Raw genomic sequence first — 22787 nt, forward strand, 5'->3', positions numbered from 1 at the left:
CAGAGGAATCAGCCAGTGCAACGGCCCTAATGAAGGATAGCATGTGGCATGTCTAAGAAAGAAAGAAAAGCCAGTGTACCCAAAGGCAGTGGGTGAAGGAGGAGACGTAAGAAAGACTGGCAGAGCAGCACAGGGCCAGATCCAGAACCACACAGATGACCACTACGAAAACCGACTGCAAGGTGGGCAAAGATAAAGCTGGAATAAAGTTATTAAAAGGCTACTGGCCCAATTGTTATCATGTATGCACTAAGACACTCTGCTCCATGGCTGGGGGCACATGGGAGGCCCAGGTTGGATTCCAGCTCAGCCTAAAGGCCCGGTACGGCAGTTTGTGCCTGTAATCTCGGTCACTTAGGAGGCTGAGGCTGGAGGACTGTGAGCTCGAGACTGGCCTCAGCAGAATAATAAGACCCTGTCTGCAAGAGCTGGGCATGGTGACTTGTACTTGGAGTCTCAGCTGGAGGCTGAGTAGGAGGATCATGACATGGTGAGATACTGTCCCCCCAAAAAACCTACTGCAATAAGGAAATTGAGAAATAATTAGAACTTAAACAAAGGGAGTAGGCATGGTGAGTTGAAATATGGACATATTTTGAAGGAAAGGCCAGCAGGATTGTCAAGGATTAGATGTATGGTAGGAGGTAAAAGAAGTGGTTAAGAAGTTACGAGGTTTTTGATCTGAAGAACTTAAAAAAAAATGTTGTCCTTAACTGAGACACTAAAAACTATAAAAAGGGTTTGATTCTGGAAATGAGATCAGTGTCCGTATTGTACCTGTTCCTTCTAATATAGCCTGATAGATTTCCAGGCACAGAGACAGCATCGGCATTTAAATGTGTTGGTCTGGAGTTTAGCGAGAATCCAGTTCCAATGTAAAATTTGGAGTCAATAATGGCCTGACAATAATGAAAGTCAAAACTGGATGACACCCCAAGGAAGCAAATGTACACAGAGAAGCTGGCCGAGAACTGAATAGTCTGGTCACTCCAAAATAAAAGGTGCAGTAGATAAAAAAAGAAAAAGTAAAGGAGACCAAGACGCAGCACCAGAGAAGAAAATCATGGGTGTGACACAGTGGAAGACAAGTGAGGACGTGATTCAGAAGGAAGAGGTCAGTTGCGTCAATACTGATGAGCGAGCAATCATATGAAGATCTAGAACTAAGAATTGAATTTAGTTCTCTGGCATATGCTCTTGGTAAAGAGTATTTTATTTTACTTTATTTTTTTGGAGAGAGATTTTTGCCATAGGGCACATGTGCTCGCCAGAGAGACAGAGAGAAAGAGAGCAAGAAATCTCCCCCCTAGCGGGTTGGCCTCAATGCCTTCTCCTCCATTTTCCTCCTGGGATTTTGGTCACACATGCACACACATCCAGTGCCAATTTCATACTGGAGGTCAGGGACTCGAAGGGTGCTGAACTACATGGGTGTCCAGCAACATCACCACTGCACACACATCCAGTGCCAATTTCATACTGGAGGTCAGGGACTCAAAGGGTGGTGAACTACATGGGTGTCCAGCAACATCACCACTGCACCGTCTGCTGGTCCTGGTTAGAGTAGTTTTGATGGAAGAACAATAATGGCTTTATGAGAAAAGACCAGAACAATACAGACAACTGCTTTACGGAGTTCTGCTATTGGAACTGCTATTAAAAAGTCATTACAAATGGGGTTGGCAGGTGGCGTGGTGGTTAAGGGCGCTGAACTACCACATAGCTGACGATGGTTCAAGTCCTGGACCTGGCAGCTTGCATTCTCATTTTCTCTCTCTCTTTCTCTCTCTCTGTCCCTCTCTGGTCAAATTAAAATAAATAAATAAATACAGTTAAATAAAATAATTCTTTTTAAAAAAAGCAAAGTCATGACACATTTTTACATAGAAAAACAAAAAATATGTCATGACTTTTCTGGAGACCAAATTTAAAAAGGACTAGGTAAATAGGACAGTATCTAGAAAGGAAACAGTGCTATCACCCCGTCAGGATGGGCGAGGGGATGTCTGCATTGCTCGTGAGAATGATTCAGCAGACGGAAAAATGATGATGATATCGGGAAAGGGGAGAATTACCGGAGCACTGTTACTGAGTAAGGGAGGAGGGGCAAGATCGAGGACACACCTGGGGTGTTAAGTCTGAGGTAAGAGCAGGAAGAGTAAATATAAATAACACAGCAGTACAGTCCCCAAAGCATTCTCATACAGGAAGCAGTGACAGAGGAGCGTTTCAGCGTTCCTATGTCAGATTAAAACGATCTTCATTTTCACTGTCTTACAACTGAAATACTTGGTTTTCTCCAACTATGAAAGCAGGTAATAGATCACAATGGTTTTGGTAGTACCTGTAACTTTATCAATAAGAAAAACACAGATTTTTTTTATGCAACTTTCATATCACAATGGTTAGTTTCTATCTCAAATTATTATGTATACTCCTAACAACTTCAAAATTATGGTAGTTGCAACTAGAGCTTGTGATCTGATGCATTAACAAAAAGAAACACATCAGTCATTATATCACAAATTTTACCAGTAAATAAGAGAAAATGCTCAAGTTCTCAAAAAACTAATTTGAGATGTGATACTATAATAGGTTACATACGTTGTTTTAAATTCCTCTTAATATGAGATTTTTTGAAGATATCAGAAAATGGTTTAATAAAATAAAAAAGGTTAAAATACGGAATACTTGGCTAAGCTATACTGCCAGGTGTATGTATGGGACTTACTACTACTGAGCAGCTGTGGCACTTGTAAGAGGCAACAAAACACTAAATCCACTGAACTTTTAACTTGCACAAGAGCCCAGTTTCACAAAAACTCTCTCGACAACTGTGACTCATGTTTCCCGTTTTTTGGTTTTAACAATGGAAACGTCACCATTTCATTACTTTCATTTATCTGGAAATTTTACTTTTTGCAGTTAACTACAATATTTCAGTTTTTATTTAACTAAAATGTTCACACAAAAGGGGACGAGCAGGTAGTGTAATGCTTACATTGTTGGGCTACCACACTGTCTACTGCAGTTCGAGTTCTGGAACTGCATTTCTGACTTGAAACTTATGCCAGACATGTGTGCATGTGCAAAATCCCAAAAACAGAAGAGAAGGGACCGTGGCGTGGCCATCCCCCACACAAGATGAGTTCTCAGTTTCTGTCTCTCTATCTGGTGAACACACATACCCTATAGCAAAAAATTATCTTAAAAAAAAAGAAATCATATAAAAAAGGGCATGATTCCTAAGCTTGATGAATTTTCATAAGTGAACACATCCTTGTAACTAGCATTGAAATCAATAAATGGAACATTATCAGAAAGAGAGGAGCCCTCTCGTGCTTCTTCCTCATCATTACCTACATAATCCTTCCAAAGTAAGGGCATTTCCTCCAAAATGCTGGGTTACTGTGTATGCGTAGACTACTTCTAGGGGATACAACCAAGCACATTTTGCAGGAGGCTGAACCAAATTAAGACTCCAAAGAGCAGTACATGAGAGTCACGGCTGACATGCATCTTCACAAACGGCACTGGCTGTGTGCCTACTTGTTTATTTTAGCTACTCCTGGGGAGGTGTGGTGGTGTCAAATTATAGTTTTGTTCAGCATTCCCTTGGTGATTAACAGAGCTGAATGCCTTTCTATGTGTTCAGTAAAATCAGACATTTTTTATAAAGTGCTCAGCCAGTTTTTCACATCCTTCGAAATTCAATGATCTGAAACTGGTTCTGTAGTGCAGCAGTAAAGCACTGCTTTTCAAGAAAAGCTGGATCCCACATGGTGATCACGATTCAAATCTCAGCCCGCTCTGTCTGTAATGCACGGGCCTCCACATGACAGCCCACGATCTGATGATGGACTGGAGGACCGGAAGAAAGAAACTGGCACGACCAGATCCTGTGGAAGGTGCACTTCTTTTTTTCCCCTCTGTCACATGAAAAAGTAAATAAATAAACCTTAACTTTTTCTTTTGTTACCTGCCTTTCACGTACTGTTTGGCCAAGTTCTTCTTATTTCTGGATACGAATCCTTTTTAAATATATGCATGACAATCTACCTTTGCCAAACCTGGGTTTATCTTTCTTTCCATTTGATTAGAGGTATCTTTTTGGCAAATAAAGTATCTTAATATTTTTCTTTTAATTTTGACAGAGCACATGCACTTGCAGCAGAGACAGAGACAAAAGAAAAGTGAGAACACACCCCCTTTAGGGGATGGCCATGCCACAACCCCTTCATTTTCCCCTTTTTCGATTTTAGCACACATGCACCTGATGTGTTTCTCAAGCCCCTGTCTGGTACTTGAACCCCAAGGTGAGTCATTTGGGACCCACCTTAACCACCATGCCACTCACTGACCCAAGAGGTTCTTAATTTTAACGTAGTTCAATTTATCAATTATTTCTGTTATGGCTACCACGTTTTTATATCCTAAGAAATCCTTGCCTAGCTAACAATCACGAAGATACGCAGCTATGCTTTCCTCTAAAATCTTTAATGTTTATGGTTCCAAGTTACATTAATGATTCATCTTGAATTAATTTTTTATACATGATGGGAAGTAGATGTTGAAATTCATTTTTTCTCATATGAAAATCCAGTAAAATCAACACTCATTTATTAAAAATACCATACTTACCTCACTACAGCTCTAAGGTCATTTTGTCACAAATCGAATGACTGTAGAAGTGTGAGTCTCTTTCTAAGACTACTGATTTTGTTCAATAGTCTAAAAAGATAGTCACAAAAAGACTACACCTTTTTGTGAAATGAATACCAGGAAGCCCTTAATTTTTAAAAATATAGGGGCTAGCTGGTGGCATGGAGACTGGGGTGGCTGGATCCCATACAAGGTGCATGTGCATGCACACCCAGAATCTCGATGGGAGAATGGAGGAGAGGGGACTGCAGCATGACCATCCCCCATAGGAGGTGCTTTCTCATTTTCATTCTTTCTCTCTGTCTTTCTCTGGTGAGCACATGCTCCCTACAGCAAATTAAAAAAAAAAAAAAAAAAAAAAACTGTAATAAATGTTGATAATTGTAAAAGTAAATTTTCCAGTATTTCTCTTCAGTTTTGATTCTGTCTTCACCATTCTATTCTTTACCCATTGCATTTTCATAAAATGTTTGAAATTCTTTTTTTTTTTTTTTTTTGAGAGAGAGAGAGAGAGAGAGAGTTTTTGCTTTTAGGGCACGTGTGGTTGCCAGAGAAAGAGAGACAGAGACAGAAAGCGAAAAATCACCCCCCAGAGAGAATTGGCCACACCACAATCCCTTCCCCATTCTCCTCCGGTGATTTTGGGCACACATGCACACGTGCTAGGTGGGAGTTTCAAGTCACTGTGTCCGGAACGCAAACAGCTGTTGGCCATGTGGGAGTTCAGCACCATAACTACTACGCCACCTGCTGTCTTAAAATATTTGAAATTCTAAGATTTTCTTAAATAAAAAATCTGCTGAGAGTTTGGTTAAGGTCAAAACAGACATCTTCACATGTGGAGTTTTCCAACCCATAAATATGCTGCACCAACATTTGTTTATGCCTTTTAAAAAATCTTTTTAAATAACACTTGGCAGTTTTTCGTGTAGAGATTTTTGCATATGTTTTACTAGATTAATTTGTAATTTTTCATGCTATGGCAGTCAGTAATTCTTTTAAGTTTCTTTTTTCCCCTTGATGGTAGACGGAAGTACAACTGACCCATGTGATACTGGCTGGGTATTCACTCACCTTGCCTAATTTTTCTTATCTATACAACCCAGTCATCTGCCAACAAGGACAGTTTTATTTTTTTCTGGGGTATAGGGTAGAGGAAGGGAAGTTGTCTAATGCATTTCCCAGGTCCCCAGAACATTACTCAAGAAACAGCATACTGGGACCAGAAGATGCCGAAATAATTACATTGTTGTACTCCCATGTAGTCAACCACAGTTCAAATCCCAGACCCAGAAACTTAAAATTCATGCTGGGCGCATGCATGCGTGCCCAAAATCCCAGAAGGGGGATAGAGGAGAAGGGATTGCAGTGTGGCCCTTCTTTCAGAAAACAAGGTGAGAAATACTTCCTTTCTGTTCAGAAATGAGTCTATCTAAGATTAGTATTTCTTTCTTTTTAACTGTTTGGAAGAGTTGCCACTTTCTTTGTATGAAGGCTTTAGCAATGGGTTCTATTACTTTAATCAATAGAGAAGTATGCAGACTTTCTCTTTCCTCTTTCTTCCCCCCCTTCTTTTCCCACCATGTTCACAGCCAAACTTGCCCCTAGGTTCCAGGACAGGAAGCTGGACGTGAGCTGGAACCTGCCACGGAGGCCATCTGACAGCTCCCACTTCAGTGGAAATGAAGGCTGAATCTGACCAGACTGCACAGTGCCGCCCTTTCTTCTTGGGCCAGTCTGTTGGTTTAAAGTTTACCTCGAATAATAAACTTTATTAGGTATGCATGATCTGGTTGGGATTTTTAGAGTAGTGGGTAGGTTATGGTCCAGACAAAACGCAGTCTACTCCTGACTGACTTGGCCTTTGAGCCTTTTGGTGTTTTCATATGAGAGCCTGGGGGAAATGAGGGGTGTCAAATATAAATTTTTAATTCACAAGATTTTAAAACCCTGCTTTTCAGAAACTTGCTGCTTAGGGGTTTTAACCATTACCCCTCAGCAAATATCCTAAGATGAGAAACTTGTAAAGTTTCTGCCCAAAACTTGGCTTCTTTTTCTGTTTTTCCATGATTCAGCCACGCAGGCATGTAAAGTTTCATAGAATACCAAAAACTATTCCTTTTCAAGTCTGGTTTCAGGCTAAAAGCAAGACTAAGCAGTAATGCTAAAAACAGCAACAATTAAAAAGCTAATCAGATAGTTGCTACAGTTAATTCACACAACACTGTCAAAAAGATCTTTGAAAAATATTTGCCTTTTTATCTTTGCATTTTTCTTAAGAATCATAAAAATAGTACTACCTTGGAAAATAAGATGTTTAGACATACATTAATCCGAGCACGTGTATACTATCAATGTGCAAAGTCTGATTCGCCTTCACACTACATGAGCAAGGCCCCTGAGGGCAGGCTCCTGTGCCTGGCTTTCTACCTTGCCCTGTCTTTTTACCACGTCCACATGGTTCGTTGTAGTTCCTGGTCCATAGTAAGTGATCAAACTCTTTTTGCAGGGTCAAAAAATAGACAGACATGAATAAATATAGAAAGCTAAATCTACCCAAATACAGAATTGTTATTCTAAAATTAATTTAAAATGTAAATAACTTAAGATTTTCAGAAAAAAAAAAAGCACTAGTTCTTGGCCTACAATGTACTGTACAAATACCAATAAAAATAATAAGCATTTTTGTGGGGTTTTTTTAATGACTTGCTTTATTTAACTTTATTTATTTATTTATTTATTTATTTATTTATTTATTTATTTATTTTAATTTGACCAGAGAGGGACAGAGTGGGGAGCGGGGAAGTCAACAGGTCTGGGACTCAAACCATGGTCGGCCATGTGAGAGTCCACTGCCCTTAACCACCACACCACCTGCTGGCCCCAATATCCATGTTTTCAAATCATCCTTAAACTCAATTATTCTTATCCATTTAACTTTCACTCATTCAATAGCTATTTCTAAAGCACTTTCTACATGTCAGTCCCAATTCTGAGCACCAGGGATGCACATATGAAACAGAGGCAAACCCTCGGCCCACTGCAGGTGAAGGAATGCTCACTGCCAGCACTTATCAGGCAAGTATTCCATAGACACCAAGTGAACACAACCACAGGGAATCTTCCCAACTCCTAGAGGATTTTATAGCCTTGCAGCAACTGAAGAACACCATCGGCCCTGAAGGTGCCTTCCCCATTTTCTTTGGTTCTGAAAATCAGCTCCTCAGATCCTATAGCTCCCCAGAAGGTCAATGCGTTTCACTCCTGCTTCAATTACAGCAACTGTACTTTTAACTATTATACACAACGGGCTTTCAGGAGAGATTTAGTGAGGGGAATGCTTCTATTTTATTTTTTAAAAAATTACATGCTTTGAACACTTTTGAGTTAATATTCGTTTCATAGATTTTCACTCTGCAGTTGATAGTTTTAGAAACCAAAGATTTTAGTTTTCTTCTACAAAATATAAGACTGCAAATTAGTTTTAATGTATTAATAGCTGATTACTAAATAAGCTGTTAGTGAAAGTGAAAAAGAGAATAACTGTATACAGAAAAAATTTAATATTCTAAATACATTTTCACAACCCTCTGTATATTTCATATCTTTCAAATGCAAAATCATTGAATTATAAGTAATTTAAGTACATTTCTTTACTTGAAAACGGGTAGTATAAATGACCACAGTAACAATGGACAATGTCAAAGAATTCAAACTCTGTTCTTTTCTAGCATTTCTGAGTTAATTATTTGTAAAGCTTGGTTTCAATATTATACTCTACACAATCACTATCCTTATTTTACTTACACTCAATTCGCATACTTCATTTGTTCAAGAAAAAGTGAGAAGTATCTTTATGTCCTTTTAGCTACCAAGGAAAGCTAAAGACTAAAATATTTAATTTCACAGAAAAGAACTACACACTGAGGATAACTGCTTCGACACATGCTATTTACAAACAGCATCGAGGTGCAGTAACACATGAGCGCTGCACAGAGCATAGGAGATCCACATCCTGGGTTTTCCCCCTACGGCTTGTTCAGTTGTCATTTTATAATAAGCAAAAGACTTGGGCAACCACATTCACATGCCAAAGGAAGAACGAGAGATAAAGGAAGAGAAGGAGGAAGCAAGGAGAGAAAAAGAAGAATGCCAAATAGGTCCAACCGAACAGTACCCTTAAAAAGTTCTTTGGGTTTGTTAGGCCACTTTCCCCTCACCACAGAAAATTAAGAGCTGATTTATTACAAAAAGTATACTGAGTTCATTTCATTATGCTGTTATTTCAACTCTTCACATGAATATATATTTCGCTACATACAGAAATCACCTACTGCAAATAGGCATACGTATCTTCAAATGCCCAAATGACACAGTTGCCTATCCACAAAACTGTTCAGGAGTATCTACAAGCAAATTACTTAACTGGAGAAAATATTATCAGCGATTATTTGCTTCTTACTTCTTTTTTATTTTTTAAGAGAGATTTTTGCTATAAGGTGTGTACACTTGCCAGAAACAGATACAGAAAGCAAGAAATCACCCGCCCCCCAGGGAAGATGGCCAGGCCATAATCCCTCTCTATTCTCCTCTAGGGATCTGCAGTATGCACACACACACACACACACACACACACACACACACACACACAGCATGGATTTTAAGGCCCTGGGTCCCGGACTTGAACTACATGGGAGTCTAGCAACATAACCATTATGCCATCTGCAGGTCTCTTGCTCTTTACTTTTTAAAAAAGTTGTCAGTTGGGGGACCAGCAGGTGGTGTAGTGATTAAGGTGTTGGACTCCTTCTTGGCTGAGTCCTTGGCCAGTGGCTTAAAACTTATGCCAGGCGCGTGTGCATGCGTGCCCAAAATCTGAAGAGGAAAATGGGGGGAAGGGGTTATAGTGCTTCCATCCCCACTGGGAGGGTGATATCTCACTTTCCCTCTCACTGTCTCTCTTTGTATCTCTACCAGGCCCTATGTCAAAAGATTAAAAAAATAAAAAGCTGGTGGGAGGGGGGTTGGTTGCATTGTTTAGGAGAGAGAAAGAGAGAGGAAGTCCTCCCCCATGGGGTCCGTCATGCTACAATCTCCTTTCTTCAGTTTCGCCATCCTGCCCGGGCTTGTGGCAGGCATCCACAACACAGGCCCAGTATGTTTTTCAAGCCACTGGAGACACCGCCACCAGCCACACGGAATGCCCTTAACCACTACTTTAAACTCATGGCAAAGCAGGTAATGTGTGTACTCACTTTCCATCATTCTTCAAGTACAGAGAGTGAGAGAAGGTAGCAGGGAGTGTAACCAAAGCCAATCAATCATAAACATTGCTCCATGAACAATCAGCAGCATCTATAAATAGCAGTTAACAAGCAAAAGCATTTTTTCCCCTGAGGAAGCATGAGATCAGGGAGGTCTACTTAATTCTTATGAGCACTCTTTTCCCTCTTTTTAAATTCAGCACCAGAAGTATACATTATGCATATAACATATTTTATAAATATATAGGTATATATGATGTGTGTGTGTGTGTGTGTGTGTGTATATATATATATAAGTATCTTACTCTGTGTTGTAAAGTTATAAGCTCTGTCTCTATACCCTAAGCATCACAAGTAACTTCCTGTCCCCAGCATACACACACATCATTCTTATCCCACCTAAAAGTCATAAACAATAAAATGAATATAATAATAAAAATGGAAAACAAACTATCTACTAGATTAAACATCTAACATATAAAACATGTGCCCAGGTTATGGGAAGCCCAGCTGTGCGAAAAGAGCCCAGATTCTAGAGCCGAACACATACAATATAGTCTATACTGACCTAAGGGCTCATAACACCATGTAATTCCCCCAGGAGGAACTCTGGCATGAATTCGACGGTGAGGAGACACACTGCAAACTGTATCTTGACTTTCTCTTTATTAAGACATCAGCCCGAGAACAGAGATTCTGCACCACAGTTTTCTCATTGGTTATTTTCCACTTTGTCGACATTTGTGGAAGATTTTCAGAATAAAAATGGAGTCATTATTGTCAACTCTGACTAAACTGAGGCCAGAAGCCGAAGGAGGAGGAGTTTTCTCATGCGATCAGGCCTGAGATTACTGTTTGGAGAATTCTGCCAGAACCATCGCCTTGCATGGAGACCACTGCAATCTGAATTCAACGAAGACAAGTGCCCAGAGACTGTCCAGCCTTGGACTGACCACCCTTGTTTACTGATCCAGCTGGTAAAGGATATTTGTTCCCAAACAACTGGTATTCCCTCCCCATCTATTTGTGATTTTGCCTTTAAAAACACCCCAAGGATTTTAAGATTTCAGTGAACATGTTTAGGACTTAAGTTCTTCAGAGCTGTACCCTAGTGCAGTCCTCAAACTTATGCCCAAATGAAATCTTTTTTGCCTCAGTTTACCTTTTCAGGTTAACATGTTTTATATATGTTTGGATACTTTTTTCTTTTTTGCATTACCGAAGTAACCGACTCTTATATAGATCATTAATTCTATTTCAGGAGTTTTCCTTTTACTGTGCAAAGGCCTCAAACAGAGTTTCTACTACTTGGACACCAATTTTGCCTAAGTTAAAAATATATTTTCACTTCCAAAGAAAAATGAAATGTTGGTTACCTTAAATAGGTAAATGATTGAGAACTGAATTAACAGGTTAGCATTTCGTACAGTTTAACTGTGAAAGTAATCTCAAAAACTAGATAAGGAAGACTAGAAATGAACAAAGCCAGCTCTCACTTGGTAAGAATCAACCTCAGTAGTGACAGTGAGGGTGGTAATGGTGGCAGAATCAGGCAGAAAACAGCAAGGAAGATTCAAATTCTATTGTGCTTGCACTGCTTAAGTGATTTCCACAGTTTTCCAGAGGACAGCGGACACGTGAACGATGCCACGTGGTGCTGGCTGGCAGCACATAGCTGGAGGAAAAACTCGAAGATGCCACGAGTTTGTGTGTCTCCAGGTTAATGACAAAATCAGGGAGAGATGCTAAAAAGTACTACAGGAGTGGCTGTTTTAATTCAACATCTTATCATCAGTGTAGACTTTTAAAAGACATTGTTTAAAAACATGTCTATTCTGGGGCTGGCAGGTGGTATGATGGTGAGGGATGCTGGACACTCACATGGCTGACCATGGTTCAAGTCCTGGACCTGGCAGCTTGCTTTCTCACTTTCCTTTTCTTTCTCTCTCTCACTCGCTCTCTGGTCAAATTTAAAAAGTAATTATTTAAAGTGAAATAGAACAATTCTTTCAAAAAAGTGTCTATTTTCTGTAACCTATTGTTGATGTTTAAAAGGCTGCCATTTGGGAGCAGGCTTACCAGTCAAGATCCACTTCTCAAAAATGTTTGTGAGTGTTAGAATACCTTCTGCCATGGTGAGTTAATAAGCTTTCAAGGATTCAAGGTAAAACAAACCAAAAAACTACATGATATAGCAGAAGACAAGAAAATCAATGTGTTGAGGTATTTAACATTTATGCATCTCATAAACGTTTTCCTATGCATGTATTTACAGCCATAATGGTCTACTCTATCTACTAGATTAAACATCTAACATATAATACATGTGCCCAGGTTATGGGAAGCCCAGCTGTGCAAAAGAGCCCAGATTCTAGAGCCGAACATATACAATCAAATCCCTCTTCAATCACTGTCCAGCTGTGTGAGTTTCGCCAACTTCAGCTTATTTGTCTTTGATTCCACACTTTTAAAATGAGGATACCAGGGACCAGCAGTTAGCGTAATGGCTGTGGCACTGGACTCCCATGTAGTCGACCGTGGTTTGAGTCCCAGACCCGGTGGCTTAAACTCACGCCGGGCGCGTGTGCGTGCGTGCCCAAGATCCCGAGAGGAAAATGGAGGAGAAGGGATTGTGGTGTGGCCATCCCCTCTGGGGGGTGATTTCTCTCTTTCTGTCTCTCTCTCTCTGTCTGTCTGGTGAGCTCACGCGCCCTATAGCAAAAACCTCTCCAAAAAAGAAAAAAAAAAATGAGGATACCATAGGGCCAGCCACTGGCGTGGTGGTTAGTGCAGCTAGATCCCATCTGGCTGACCTGCAGTTTGAGTGTCAGACACAGCAGCTTGAGGAACATGCCAGGGGTGTGCACAAGCATGCATTCATGTGTGAATGCCCCAAATCCCAACAGGATAGAGAAATAGAAGAGAAGGTGTTCCAACATAACCATGCCCCATGGGGGAAGGGGGTGATGCTTTTTCACTTTCTCTCTGTCTCTTCAGTGAGCACATGTGCCCTTTGGTAAATTTTTTTAAAAATAAGGATTGTATAAATTTCTTTGCACAGTTATTGTATGTAATACAAATATAAATACACCCCAAAGAAGGAGCAGATTCAATAAATAGTAAGTAGTAAGAATAAAGTAGGTATATTAATGTCATTTGAGTCTAATTCAAAGGGAACATAATATCAATCTGTTGGTGGACCAAAAGAGTGACGAGATTTGGTATAATATTAATATTTAAATACTAAGGGGATTTTACTTTTCAAAAAACTATTTGGAAGAAGTCCTAGGGCCAGCCTCACAGCCCTAGTAGTGAAGGAAGCTGGATCCCACATGGCCACCTGTGGTTTGAATCCTGGTCTCAAAGGGCAAAATCTATTTTAATGCATGTGAAAAAATAATGTTAAAATCTTTTCTTAAAATATCTCATCTTCCTTGTTTTTAAAAAACTCAAAACTTCAAATTTTTATTTTGTTTATGTGCTAAAAAGTCCCGGAGGTTCTATTTGAATTTCTAAGCTCTAGCCATTACTGCATAAGATGAGAAAATAGAAATGGTGTAAGCTGACTGGCATGGGCTGTTGCCCGGTCTGTCCTATCAGCTGCAACTCAGTCATAAAGACCCTAACTTTCTAGTGAAAATAAAAAACAAAACTGTGAGAAGACAAAAGAAACAAACTGGCAATTAGCTGCAAAAAATACACTATATCATATATATATATATTTTTATATATATATATATAAAAAATTCATTATAATACATGTGTTTCAATTTCAGTATTTATTTCATACATGTTTCATTAGATGTATTTTTGAGTAATCTGTTTTATCTTCCTATTGTGAAAAATTTTATTTTCAATTATATATCTAACTTGTTTGGTGTTTAAAAATCCTCATTATTTTGGATATCGATTTTAAATTCAGAAAAATGCTATACTCTAGTACTAATGTTATTACTAGTTCTTTACAGAGTGACCTGAATATTGCATGTAGACATTCACATCGTGGGCAAATGATATTCCAGGTTAACAATGACATGTCCCTTCCTTTGTAATTTTGTCTGTATTTCTTTTCGTTCTTATGCCTTGACTAAGTTAAGTAGTAACAACATGAAGAGTAGGTGGCTGCAGGCACTACTCTAAATTTTCACTACTAAGTGAGATGTTTGCTAGAGGTGTTAATATACACCACATTATAAACCCTTCAATCCACTGGAGTGCTACAATTTTTGCTTGAAAGAGTCATGTCTTTCAAAGTAATTAAGAAAAGCAAAAAGAAAAATAATAATCTCTTAAGCATCAGGAAAACTAATTTTCTAGTAAGGGTTTTTAAGTCTATTTGGGTATTAATAGATTTTATGGTAGTATTTATAGTATCTATCTTAACACGGATCTGTTAATTAACATAACTATTGAACAGAAGACATAATATCATTGACTGCATGTATTTAATTCATAATGTTCAGACATTTTCATTTCATTAGATAATACTTGTAAAACAATTTAGCATGATCACAATCACAAGAGAAACACTTTTGTACAAAAGGATCACAGTCACCTGCACTGTTTTAAGTCTCTTAACCAGTCTTCCAGGCGCCAAACTTACCCCATTACTGTGCACTATTCCCAGGATGACCATTACAAAGCACAAATGTAACCATGATATTTATCTCCAGATTCTTTCAAAGGCTTGCCATTGTCAGGGGATCAAATCTGGCACTGTAGACAGGGCAGCTATATTCTTTCCTCTCCAGCATCAACTCCAGCCCCTGCCTGTCTCACCATCACTGTTCTAGTCACACTGACTGTGGATCTCTGACTATGCCAGAGATCTTGGGTACTGCATCTATCTCGAGTACTTGGCCTTAACAACCTTAGAACTTCATTTGTTCTTCAAACTTCAGCCCATGCCATACTCTGTGAAGCCTGTCCTGATTCCCTTCACTCTAGGCTGGGTGTCTTTATGCTTACCTCCATCACAGCAAGACAACCTTATCAGGTATTTGTCTGGCAGTAAGTTTGTATCCCCACAATGAAAGCCTCTCAGGTGAAGTCTATGCCTTATCTTTGCATCCTATTGTACCTACCAAATATTAGGCATGCGACAGAGATACAAAAAACAGTTGGGGCAAGGGGATAACTGAATGAGTACATTTCCAAATCACTTCATTTTCCGAATCACTCCAAATGACTAGTTCTTATTCATTCTTACCATAAATCTAAATGTATTCAACATGCGTTTATTTCTCACCTGCAATGTGCCAAGTACAGAGGGCATTACATTTTAATAGTGAAAAGTAGTAGGAAGGTATCAGAGTTTTGATTGACAGTGAACTTAACTGTATCACCCAAGTCCAAAACTCAGAATTTGTCTCATTCAGACCCGATTTCCATTAGAGAAATGATCTGGCTCTACACAACTTAGAGTATTATATAAGAAATAGGGGAAGAAAGGGATGAAGTGATGACATACCAGAGACACCATGGCCCAACCGGTCTTGTTGTAGATGAACTCCAAGTTGTTTCTTCTTAAATAGAGCAGACCGCCAACCAGCGACACTAGTAAGGCCAAGGCGATGGTGCCAGAGTAGTTGGGTGGTCTGAAAACCCGAATCTGCAAAAATGCAATGAAAATTTGAAAAGTGAAAGAAAAATATGAACGTTTTCACTTGATCATATTCTAGCCTTTTCAATGTTCAACACAAATAACTAAGAAACATGCCAGCCTACTTTTTATGTCTGGTACTATTACGTATACTCTCTTTTTTTAAATTATTTTATTTAACTTTATTTATTCATTCATTTATTTATTTTAATTTGACCAGAGAGGGACAGAGCGAGAGAGAAAGTGAGAAAGAAAGCCGCCAGGTCCGGGACTTGAACCGCGGTCAGCCAAGTGGGAGTCCAGCACCCCTAACCACCACGCCACCTGCTGGCCCCTACGTAAACTCTCTTTACAAGTCAAAAATAATAAACCTTAAACATCGCGGCACTCTATGGCAGAATCTGAACGACTAGAAGGTAGAAGAGCATGGAGCATATAAAGACGGTGATATAAAGACAGTGAGAGAGGAGAGTGAGAAATGGCAGAGGGTGAGAGGGAGGGATTTAAGGGAAAAAGAAAGAAGCAAAACATTTGAGAGACACAGAAATGGAAAACTTATCCATTGATGGTAATGAGTATGGTAAGATCTTTGACTGAGCCAATATACAGTGTATTCCTGAGGGGAAATTTTATTTGGTATGTTGTAATGATACACAGTGACTGAATCTTAAAAAAAAAAAAAAAAAAAAAAAAAAAAAAAAAAAAAAAAAAAAAAAAAAAAAAAAAAAAAAGTAAAATAAATAAATAAATAAAAACATCATGACCCTATAAAAAACATGATCTTTATGTTCAGAGAATACACTCAAGTGTATGCAGTATGCAATCCCTATTTTGGTAACTATGCAGAGCTGCTCTGGTACACCCATGAAATATGGGATCATCTAATAACTGGTAAGAGGTACAGTGGCAGTGTATTATTTGTATTATTTCAAAGAGAGGCCATTTAAAGGGCTATTTTAACAGCTTTATGAAGTTATCTCCACATACCACACAAGCACTCACTCAGTGTGTACGATTCAACAGTTTTCACTTTATTCACAGATATGTAGGACTGTCATTATAGAATATTTTAATCACCCATTTATCCTTCCCAATAGCCCACTCTAAGTAACTACTGTCTCTGTAGATGTTGCTGTGTTGGATTTTTACATAATGCATGGTCTTTTGTAACTGGTCTTCTTTCATTCAGTACAATGTTTTCAAGGTTCTGTGTTGTAGCATGTACCAGCATTTTATTCCTTTTTTAGAGCCAAATAATACTCCATTGTATGAATATACCATATGTTATTTATCCATTCATCGACTGATGGATATCTGAGTTGTTTCCACCTCTGGGCACTGATGAATAATGCTGTTATAAACATTCACATACAAATGTTCACGAGAACATGTATTTTCATTTCTCTTGTATAACCACCCCGGAGAGTAATGATGGGTCAAATGGTTAGGCTTTAACAGCCAGGAATCCCCAAAGTGGCTGCATCACTTCTCATCCCATCACAGCGTATGTAAGGTTTGAGGTTTCCACTTCTTCATCGACACTTTTTACCTGACTTGATTCTAGCCTTCCTAGGGGGTGTAAAACAGTACCTCACTGTGGCTTTAGTCTGTATCTCCCCGATAACTAGAAATGTAAGCATCTTTGTGTGTATAGGTCATTTGTGTGTTTTCCTGGCCTATTTAGGTCCTTTGTCCATTTTAATTAATTAATTAATTATTTGTTGAATTGCAAGAGCTCTATCTAAGACAACTTTACAAAGTATATGAAAAAACAGAAATAAGTTTAGGTGCCAAAAAAAAAAAAATGAAATCCATGCATAGGTTTTTTAATGACATGTTTTTCATAAACTTTCAAAAGACTTTTAGTATATACACTAGATGTAAGTTCTCAGAAAAATTATTTGAAATATTTTCCACCATTGTGTGGATTAATAAGATATAATGGTATGAATTCATGATTTCTACAGCATACACAAATCTTAGATCTTATAACTTTTCCTACTAAAAGATTTGACTAAATGAATGCTAGGCAGAATAGACAGGTAGATATAAGGTGGGCCTGGAATAAACTGTTTTCTCAAAACATAAAGAAGTACTTAGAAGAAAGTGATGGAGGTACGTCACGAGAACACAGGAACTACAAATGTAGAACGATTTTAGCACCAACATAATTAAGAACAGCAGTAAGTTACAAACTACTAGGACAAATTCATATCTTGTATTCTTTTATAAAAAGACAGTCAGGTACAACCACAGGAGAGGCTCAGGAAAAGCATTCCCAGGTCCTACAGACAGCAGGCTGAAAAGGCAATGGGGACTTAGCCCCCTGACTTGACTGGCGGTTCTGAGAGGAAGACAAGGCAGGGCAGGGTGATCTGTTTGGGACTGACTAGTCTGAATAACATCAGAGGGCTCTGAGCTATCGGGAGGTAATCCCTAGTTGCCTGCTACGAGGCTCTGGGGTGATGAAGGCAGAAGAGTATTGTCTGCTGGTGTGCAGGGGCCACAGAGAAGGCATGGCTCTGGACCTTGCCTATCCAGGCATGCTGTTGGCTGGACCTTTTGCCATCTTCAAGACTGGGCTAGCCCCAGGAGGAACCATCTTTCCCTGGCCAGGAAGTTTTGTTCGGATATCAAACATCATATTTACAAAAAATCTGAAATAATACAAAATGCATTTCTTGTGTCCACATATATGATGACTGCCAGATAGGAGAGAAGGACTCTTGCTTACAGTAGAATACTGAGGGCCAGGTAGAAATATGGAAGGAGAATTCAAAGAGAAATGATCATTTTGCAGTCATCATGGTAAAAACTGATCAGGCAAATCCACCAACATATGATAAATCTAACAGAAACTTTTGATGAGGAACATGATATTTACATGACGTTTGGGTTTTTCCACACAGCTTATTTGTTGCGGGGGGGTGGGGGGAAGAACAGTAATTTCACAGTGAAAAAATGAGAAACACCAGATGTCCAAAATGAATATCACCAATGATGGACTGAAGGACATTATGTGCCTACACAGGACTAAAACAAATCTGTCCCATGTAGTACTGTGGTCAAATACAAAAGCAGAATCCAGTCGTGGGCACACTGCAGGCAGATCATTCTATTTAAAACGTGGGAGGAACTATACACTTGAAAATGTCAGCATCTTTAAAGGATTAGACTATAGAAATGTTCCTGATCAAAGAGACTTAAAAGAGCTGACAATGAAATGAAATGCCTAAATTTAGAAGGGATCTTGTACTGAAGGTAGGCAAATGTTACAAAGGACGACGACAAGTGTTAGGTCAATTGACAAAAACAGAACATGGGTAGTAGTAGCTCACATAGAAGTATTACATTAATATAAACCAGTGTGTCAGTAACTACACTGTACTTATGTATTTTTTTAAGAAATATAATTCACCCCAATTCCTTTTTTGGGGGGGGGAGAGGAGACTGTGTGTGTGTGTGTGTGTGTGTGTGTGTGTGTGTGTATGCTTGTATATAGAGACACAGGGATGGGAGAGAGAACGAGAATTACAAAGTAAATGGGGTAAAATGTTAACAATAGGTGATTCTAAATAAAGGGTATACATTGGTACTATTTGTACTATTTTCACTTTAAAAGTACTTTTAAAGTTCAAAATTATTTCCAAATAAAAATATTTGAGAAATAATTTTTTACAGACATATATCTATCATATAAATGCATAAGTGTGATATGTAGACAGGTTAGAACCATTTCTGATTCAAATTTAGTGGTTGATGTTGCGCTGGAAGGTTGGCACAGTGGGAAAACACGCTGCTCTGGGAAGGTTGCTGGTTCACATCAAGACTGTCATCTTGTGATGGCATCTCTCTCTCTGTCTCAATCATTCATGGAATAAATAAACTCAAAAAACAAATATTTCTTATAAAGAATTAATAGTATACTCTCTTTCAATATTAGCTTCATGTCTTGAATCAAGTGATACATTTCCTAGCAAAATTATTTGGCAAAGCATATAAAAAATAAAACTGAACAATGAAATAAGTTTAGTCACCAAAATATTAAAATCTATTGTATCATTATATAGTACTACTGGTACCATATGAAAGGTAACTACCTTGATTCAGAGTAAGTATGTTTATGCTTTATGATTAATATTAATGCTTCTGTATTACTTCTACGATGAATGTACTATAAAAATAATTGCCTATAATTGTTCATTGTCAAAAATAATGACAAGATTAGTGAGTAAAAAGCCCTAAGCCCTCCATGTGGACATTAACCATCATCAATGTTTTGGTTCATTTTCTTCCAGAATAAACTGTCTATATCTACTTACTTATACTCATTTTTATGCTTTACAACAAACTACTAGATCATATCATAAATATTATTTTTCTAATTTTTTCATTTGTTATATTTTATACTTCATTCTATGAGAAATATTCTTGCAAACCATATTTTTGCTATACCACAGACATGGCGCCTATGGTTAGAATGGTCATTCCAATTTACAGTTTCCGAAGAACTAAATATGAGTAGTTATTTTTCACATGCTCTAAAGTAGGAATTAGTATTTCTTTTTAGAGGGTTTAGCCTTAGGGCACATGTATTCACTGAAGAAAGAGACAGTGAGAGGGAAAGTGAGAAATCAACCCCCAGTGGGGAAGGCAATGCTGCAATCCCTTCCCCTCCATTCTCCTCCTGGGATCTTGGAAACACAAGCACATACATCTTACATGAGTTTCAAGCCACCGAGTCCAGGACTTGAACTGTGATCTGTCATGTGGGAGTCCAGCAACGTAACCACTATGCCATGTACTGGTCTCAGCATTAGCCTTTTTCATGTCCCCCCAAAATAAAAATGATACATCTTGTTTTTCAATTAGAATTTCTTTTTTCTTTTTTTTTTGAGAGATTTTCACTGTAGGGAGCGTGCGCTCGCCAGACAGACAGAGAGAGAGACATAGAGACAGAAAACGAGAAATCACCCGCCAGGGGGGATGGTCACGCCGCAATCCCTTCTCCTCCATTCTCCTCTCGGGATCTTGGGCACGCACGCACACGCGCCTGGCGTGAGTTTTAAGCCACCGGGTCCAGGACACGAACCGCGGTCGACTACGTGGGAGTCCAGCGACATAGCTATTACGCTAACTGCTGGTTCCCATCAATTAGAATTTCTTTGATCACCAAAAGCACTGAAACATTTTGGGCCTCTGAAATTACTTTGTTATTCATCTACTTCATACTGGTTGTAAAAACATCAATGAACCAGAATTCTAAAAACCTTCTGATTTCACCTAGTAGTCAAAGTTAGGCTTATCACATGTAGCCATCACACTGTTTTCTCAAGACGAGCAGAAATAGCCCTAAAGAAAAAGGGAAATATTCCAGTGGCCTCATTACAATGCTCTAACAAACCAAGCTAATCAGCCTATTATTGAAACCACAGGGATCAAACACATACATGAACATCTGTTCTGTCAGCAATCCACTTTGCTAGTTGTTCAGCTGCAAACCCAATTCTTTGAAGATCAAAAGTATCAGCTCTCTTGGGCCTGCCTTTTGGAGGAAAATGCATAAACGTAGGAGCAGAGTTCATGTTGAGCTGTAAAACATGAGTTTAAGAAAACATTAAATATAGTACCATCCCAACATTTTTTATATAACATTTTACGCTTTTCCTACACAAATTTCAGAAAACATTTTATTTATTATGAAAATTAAAATAGGTGCTAGAGCTGAGGTTCTGTTTTCATTCATCTTAATGTGATCTTGAATGGGAAGGAACTCATGAATTCAAGTATGCTCATGGAACACTAACATTTTACACATTTTTAAAGCTTATTTATTTATCTGGGGCTCCTAACAAGGAATCCCACAATATTTCTGCCCCAGCCTCCCAGTCGGATCTTAAAAGCATGCTACATCTAGCATGTTCAGGTCAGTCCGGGATCTGACATTGGCCTCCCATGTAGTTTCAGCACTGAGCTGCTGTTCCCTATTGCTTACGCCAACACAGGCAGCCTCAAAGGCCCCGTATTTAACATACATGGCACATATTCACAGCGGTACTCTCTTCAGTGTTTTAATCGGCCATCTCATTCTTTTTCTTTCTAGAATTCTCTAACTAGGGTAAAAACATAAGTAACTCTTATGGTTTGGATAATGGTTTATCTGTCCCAAAAAGTTCATGTTTTCAAATTTGGTCTTAGTGAACAGTAATTAGAAGTCCCCCAAAAGTTTATATATTAGGACTTGGTTGTACTAAGTGAAAACTTAATCCCTTTATAGTATCCCAGCGTGGGGTCTCAGGGTGTGAACAAATGATGAGAGCAAGACCGCTGTGGGTAAGTTCTGTTGTGTGTGCAAGAAGAGGAAATGAGGCAGACAGAGGTCACATGGATATACATCAGAGCAAGAAGCTCATGGACAGCTACTCTGCACAAGATCCTACCCTCTGCCATGCTATAGCATCACCAGAATTTGTCCTCTGGACCTTCAAACCATGAGCTGAATATATCTTTATTCATTAGAAATTCATCCAGTCTCATTTCTGTAAGAATGCAATAATGGACTAAGTGACTGAAAGTGCAAAATAGAAATGTAGTGATTTGGCACTATTTGGCACTATATTTCACTTCACAAGCAGTTACTAAAGAAAAAGTACTGGGATTTGAGGAAAAAAATAATCAATTATGGAATTAATTTCAAACAAATTATAAGTAGACTAAATTGCTTATTAAAAATGTAAAGACTTTACTTTTTTCTATAAACAAACTGAATTTAACAGACTGCAAGTGAAATCTTCAATAACAGTCTTTTTCGGGTGAACTTGTCCATTAATTCAACTGTCTTAAAATGATTATATATCATAAATACTTTCTACAGCTAATTTCCTTTAGAAAAGTATACCAACAGAATACTATCTCAGCATAAAGGTGTTTATTAACAATGTAATATCTAAAAGCATTTATTAAGTTAACTGTCATGGAACAAATTATAAAAGTATATACGGATTAAATTTCTGTTGCTCAAGGATTATGAAAAAATATCTTAAAATGAAAGGTCAAGAGATTTGGGGCCCCTGACTTGCTATATAGTTCAATATTTCCTAATAAGAAGAATGAAAGTCAAAATAAAATCAAATTACATTCATATTAGATTATTGCTGACATCAAAGTAAGCATACAACTGAAAAATCTTAACTACCTATAATTACAAAGTTTACAGTCACAACCAAAAGAGCCCCTGCCTATAAATGAATCCTGACATA

At 38.4% G+C, this 22787-nt stretch overlaps 1 protein-coding gene and 1 non-coding gene across 2 annotated transcripts in view; both read right to left on the reverse strand.

The window, feature by feature from the left end:
- Positions 1-22787, reverse strand: part of TUSC3 (tumor suppressor candidate 3) — a 194967-nt gene that overhangs the window by 120639 nt on the left and 51541 nt on the right. Inside the window, exons 4-5 of the mRNA XM_006167752.1 lie at positions 20979-21119; positions 15397-15537 (exon numbers count right to left, since the gene is read on the reverse strand). Of these exons, the coding sequence (XP_006167814.1) occupies positions 15397-15537; positions 20979-21119 (282 nt within the window). The remainder of the gene's footprint in view (positions 1-15396; positions 15538-20978; positions 21120-22787) is intronic.
- LOC114005965 (small nucleolar RNA SNORA5) lies at positions 6243-6371 on the reverse strand. The gene has a single exon (XR_003547748.1). It is a non-coding gene; the product is annotated as a small nucleolar RNA SNORA5 (small nucleolar RNA).

This window comes from Tupaia chinensis, unplaced genomic scaffold, assembly GCF_000334495.1.
Source record: "Tupaia chinensis unplaced genomic scaffold, TupChi_1.0 Scaffold145057_1, whole genome shotgun sequence".
Classification (NCBI taxonomy): domain Eukaryota; kingdom Metazoa; phylum Chordata; class Mammalia; order Scandentia; family Tupaiidae; genus Tupaia; species Tupaia belangeri.